This window comes from Camelina sativa, chromosome 3 (assembly GCF_000633955.1).
Source record: "Camelina sativa cultivar DH55 chromosome 3, Cs, whole genome shotgun sequence".
Taxonomy (NCBI): domain Eukaryota; kingdom Viridiplantae; phylum Streptophyta; class Magnoliopsida; order Brassicales; family Brassicaceae; genus Camelina; species Camelina sativa.
The window spans coordinates 21,617,579-21,622,675 of record NC_025687.1 but is presented as its reverse complement, the minus strand read 5'-3'; the positions used below and the strand labels follow the sequence as shown (position 1 = coordinate 21,622,675).

The 5,097-nt window shown below is 36.1% G+C and overlaps 2 protein-coding genes across 3 annotated transcripts; one reads left to right on the top strand and one right to left on the bottom strand.

Annotated features, from left to right (window-relative positions):
• On the top strand, positions 1,034-2,826 carry LOC104777674 (succinate dehydrogenase subunit 5, mitochondrial). The gene is made up of 4 exons (XM_010501966.2): positions 1,034-1,294; positions 1,453-1,763; positions 1,868-2,053; positions 2,566-2,826. The coding sequence occupies exons 1-4, from the start codon at positions 1,126-1,128 to the stop codon at positions 2,620-2,622; spliced, it is 723 nt and encodes a 240-aa protein (XP_010500268.1). The 5' UTR covers positions 1,034-1,125; the 3' UTR covers positions 2,623-2,826.
• Positions 2,737-4,424, bottom strand: LOC104777675. Of its 2 annotated transcripts, none has more exons than XM_010501967.2 (3): positions 4,276-4,424; positions 3,469-3,758; positions 2,737-3,355 (listed from the first exon to the last, which is right to left on the bottom strand). In XM_010501967.2, exons 2-3 carry the CDS (start codon positions 3,616-3,618, stop codon positions 2,921-2,923), a joined length of 585 nt encoding a protein of 194 aa, XP_010500269.1. In that variant the 5' UTR covers positions 3,619-3,758; positions 4,276-4,424; the 3' UTR covers positions 2,737-2,920. The 2 variants fall into 2 exon arrangements, with proteins under 2 accessions (XP_010500269.1, XP_010500270.1); XM_010501968.2 differs by having other exon boundaries at positions 3,469-3,651.

Here is a 5,097-nt window from a genome sequence, read left to right as displayed (position 1 = left end):
AAAACCCAGAAAAAACTGAAGATGAAAAGAAAAGCAAGAAGGAGCGAATAACAAAACCAGAGAGAGATGATGCATAAACAAACCGCAAGCCTTCGTTTATATACCTCAACACTAACCCCTTCTCCCAAGAGCAGACCGTATCGAATCATATATTCTCCCATTACTATCCAGATTATCCCCAATCGTACCATCAAAACCATCGAAAAAGCCTGGAAATTATCATAAGGAAAAATCAAAGATATCCACCTTCCAAACCAGGATAAAGAGATCTCAAACAGAATCCCCAACCAAATCAGATATGAATCCCATAAAGTAAACCACAGAGACCAATACACAAACCCATAGGAGTCGACAATCCGGATTCCCTCCCACTCCAAATCCGTCGAAATCCCGAGATTAACACCACAGAAGACAATATTTCCCTTATTGAAATCCGATACTAGCAAAGAATAACAAAACCTGCCCAAATCCAGAGAAATGAATCCCCTCCAAATACAGATATTGAGACTTGAAAGCAGAACATCCAAACCCCTGATTGTAAGCGTTGGAACCATCCACGAATCTCCATCAGATACCATCATCAAGACCACCATCTCGACATTTCCAATCCCCCTTATAAGAATATACAAACTCCACCCGGCCGAATCATAAAGATCAGAGAACCCATTAAAGTCCCCCACAATCCCAAGATCTGCAACCAGCAGAATCAAACTTTGCCCAAAAAGAATCAGACTTCCGATCTGAATCCAATCATCATTAACCAGCAGAGATCAAAGGAGATCCTCTCCTCGCCCCCCCAAACCCGTCGGGATCAATCATTCAAAACTTGAAAACAATCGCCTTCGAAATCGCCATGATTCGCAATTTTTTTAACAACTATTTCCTCTGAAAATACATCTTTATAATTCTCAATTATGTATTTTATACACGCTACTGGAAATGGAAAGAAGGAGTTTTAATCTAAACGGGCTATAATGGGCCAAAATATTGAAGCTATAAGATTTATGAAACCCAACATCTACTACACAGTCCAAATCATTGTCACCATCATCGGAATGTTCAAAAGAGCTTTCGCATTCAGATAGAGAAAAACTAAAAGAACATCAACTTCTGATTAAATCGACGATGGTGCTTCTGAGATCCCTCTGCCGAACCGCTGCGGCGGCCACCGTCGCTACTCTCCGATCTTCGAGATCAGCCGCCACTAATCATCTATCTCGCAATCGTTTCCTCGCCACGAGAGGATTCTTCACTGTTTCTTCTTCTTCATCTCCTTCCAATCAAACTCCTTTTGGTTAGTGATTACAAATCGTTTCCCTCTATTGGATCCATACTCTGATTAGGTGTTCTTCCAATTGAGGATTAGGACTGTTAGATTTATCAGACTTTGAGGCCTTACTCGGGTGTTCAGTTTATATAATTGACGTCCTTGATGGTGAAATTTTTTTTCAGATTTGAGGTATCCTCAAGAAATTGGTATAGGACAGGTGCGGAGATTTAGCGAAGATGTATCTCACATGCCTGAGATGAAAGACTCTGATGTTTTGAATGCATTCAAAGACTTGATGGCTGCAGATTGGGCTGAGCTTCCTTCTGCTGTTGTTGAAGATGCCAAAAGCGCGATATCGAAGAACACAGATGACAAGGCAGGGCAAGAGGCTTTGAAAAACGTGTTCCGAGCAGCTGAAGCTGTTGAGGAGTTCGGTGGGATTCTCACTTCTATAAAGATGGAAATCGATGATAGCATTGGAATGAGTGGAGAGGTTTTGTGTTTGTTTGTTTGTTTGTTTGCCTCACTCTCGATCGTTTCATTTTTCCTGGCTGTTTGATGTTTACTTGTTTTTTTTTGTATTTTGTGTGTGTGCAGGGTGTGAAGCCTTTACCAAATGATATAACTGATGCGCTGCGTACTGCTTATCAGAGGTATGCTGATTACCTAGAGTCCTTTGAACCTGAAGAAGTTTACTTGAAGAAGAAGGTTGAGATGGAGTTGGGGACAAAGATGATCCACTTGAAGATGAGATGCAGCGGGCTTGGTTCTGAATGGGGAAAGGTAATAAAGTTAGATCCTTTTGCTTGATTCTCATGTGGTGATATGCATATTTGACAGTAAGATATAAGCTAGAACAGCCTGATTGAAATTTGAGTTTGCATAATTATCGACAAGTTCAACTTGTTCTGCACATTCTCACTCATGCTATATGTGATTTTTTTATATCTTTCTAAACCTTCATGCATCATCCAGGTTCTGAATGTGGGGAAGTAATGAAATTAGATTATATCACTTGATCCTAGGGCCCTATAATCTGAGAACTTGTCCTCCAGTGATATAAGTTGCAGTGTGCATCTATGACAGCAACATATAAGCTAAGCTAGAACAGCCTGATTCAAGTATGAGTAGTGTAGTAATCGACAATTTTAACTTGTATTCCCCATTCTCTTTTGTTCTATATGTGATTATTTCTTTGTCAACCTTCATGCATCGTCTAGGCTTGTCCAAATTCGAATTATATATGGCATTTTCAGGCACCATAAGGCTAAGCATTGAATTTGTTTCTTCTGTAGGTCACCGTTCTTGGAACTTCAGGACTCTCGGGGTCGTACGTGGAGAAAAGGGCATAAAACTGAAAGAGAAGATCTTAAATACGAGCAAAACTTGTCATGTTGTTATTGACTTATTGCGTTATTGTGTCTTAGCACATAATAAAATAAAGGTCAATCTGACTAAAAGACATATAAGGTGAGTTTGTTCATTGTTTCCTCAAAACGAAGCTTTCAAATTTAGAGCTTAACACCAATTGAAAAATAATCTCACAGCTCCAACGATTTTAACAGGCCCTTGTGTTCGTTCATTTGTTTCTGTTTCTTTACATGAGAGATCTTTTGTTTTTAATGATTCAACATTTAGAGCTGCTTTTTCTCAAACGAATGGAATTGGAGTAACTCTTGTTGGCTTCCTCCAAGACCATGACTCGGCAGGTGACTTTGGAAGAGGTGGAAGCATTGCAGCTTTACGTCCCAAACCAAATGGCCATCCTTGGCAGTGACATAACTCTTGAATCACTGATCCTTTCCTAATTTCATTTACGTAATGCATCTTCCATTGATTCTCTAGCTCTAAACCTTTTAAGCTTGAAGTTTTCGAGAACTCAGTTTTCGCCGTCATATATCCTTCTATGCTCAAATCACTCATACAACATTCTGAAAAACTGCTTCTCACTGAACAAAACTCGTTACCCTCTTCCTTCTCGATGTCGCATTCCTTTGTTGGTTGGTAAGTTAGTCTCTCCATTCCTATCCTTGACTTCTTCCTTAGCTTCTCCATTGCCCGACTTCTAATCTCGAAAACAACAACCTGAAAGCAAACACAGTCACAAAAAGAAAGGTGTTGTAACTCTTGCGTTGAAGAAGAATGATAGAAGAAAGCAAAATGAAACCGAAAGGCAAATGAATTAGTTTTCTAGTTACTTCATGGTCGTAGTTAAAATCTCCGATAGGCTTGTTATCATCATCCTCTTCGTGATCCGAAAGTGTTACTTTTCTACCTTTGCATCTGTAACAATAAGTGAAGGCATCTCTAACACCTGTGGCCGCGTCATCCGTGCAGAATACCATCATCAGCTGTAAAAATCTTTCTCTCTCTCTCTCTCTCTGCTCAAATATGTTTTCGAAAGATACTCAAATAGTCAAATGAGTGAAATTGAGTTGAAAATCTCTAGATAATTTCTTGGTTTAGGTTATATATAGACAATACTGAGCTGCACAATGACAGTTTATCTAACATCACTTGAGTTGTTTTCAGTGCACGCAACACCACTATCGTTTTAATACCTTTTTACTGTGTTCTTAGCTTATTAAGTATGAACAATTAAGGAAATATTATGACCATTGACCAAGATTAGATTCTGGAAGTACAAAATCATATCCAAATTAGACAGCAGGAGATTAAGACAAACAAGATTTAGTAAAAAGAAAACACATTTACGGATTCATCTCAATATAAAATCAAAGTGGTCTATGTTGAAAAAAAAAATATCATAACTTACTTGAAGCAAAAGACATGATGGTGATAGAGAAACTAAAAGACATGGCACCAAACTAACGTTATCATGATACGCAAAGATGATCTATCTTCTTTTGTGTGTTTACATTTGATATCTTTCTTACCCACCAAAAAGAAACGTATAAAATGAAGAAATCGAACCTTATCTAGAGACCTTCTTCAAGATTTTGATATTGTTTAATTTTTATATTCAATAATTATAAGAAACATACCTTAAGATCTTTGTAATCTATATTCCTTCAAGAATTAAGATACTACATCCCCAAGAAGCTTAGTTATGTCAATGGCTTTCTTCTTCAGTGTCTTTGGATTCTGTATATATCTCTCTCTCTTTTTTTTTTTTTTTTTTCCTTTTGACCACATAGATATCACTATTATTTTACAGCTCTAAATCTATGTCCACCATTATTTCATTCACATGCTCCCACGAAGTAATAATTATACCAAGAACCCAACTTCTTTTTTTTTGGCCGTTGCTTTTTACCCCAAACTTTAATTTAATTGCTTTCCACATCTATATAGTATATAATGTTTAGGCCTTTGCAGTTGGTTGTGGTTGGTAGTGATTGAAACTAATAAAAATTCGACTATTGTGTATAGTTTTCAAATTTCTTATAAAATTTAGTATTGCTTTCCACATCTATAATGTATATTTTCTATTTTTACTTGTAAGAAGTGTAGTTTTCAAATTATTGTTGTATTGACTATTGTGTATAATTTTCAAATTTTTTATAAAATTTAGTATATTCTTAAAAATGTCCCTTAAGTATCTTATGCATTTTCCCTCACTCACATATGTATAAGATGTTTGTTGGACTTTAATATATATACTATATTTTATAAGAAATTAAAAAAAAATACTAGGCTGTTTATAGGAATTTGAAAACTATATACAGTATCTCAATGAAAATTTACCATAGTACCTTATATATTTATCTAAGTATTATTTAAATTAATAAATAAAATTCATTCTAATAGTAAATTATATTTTAAATTTGCAACAATATAAAGTAATATAATTTTAGGAAATTAAG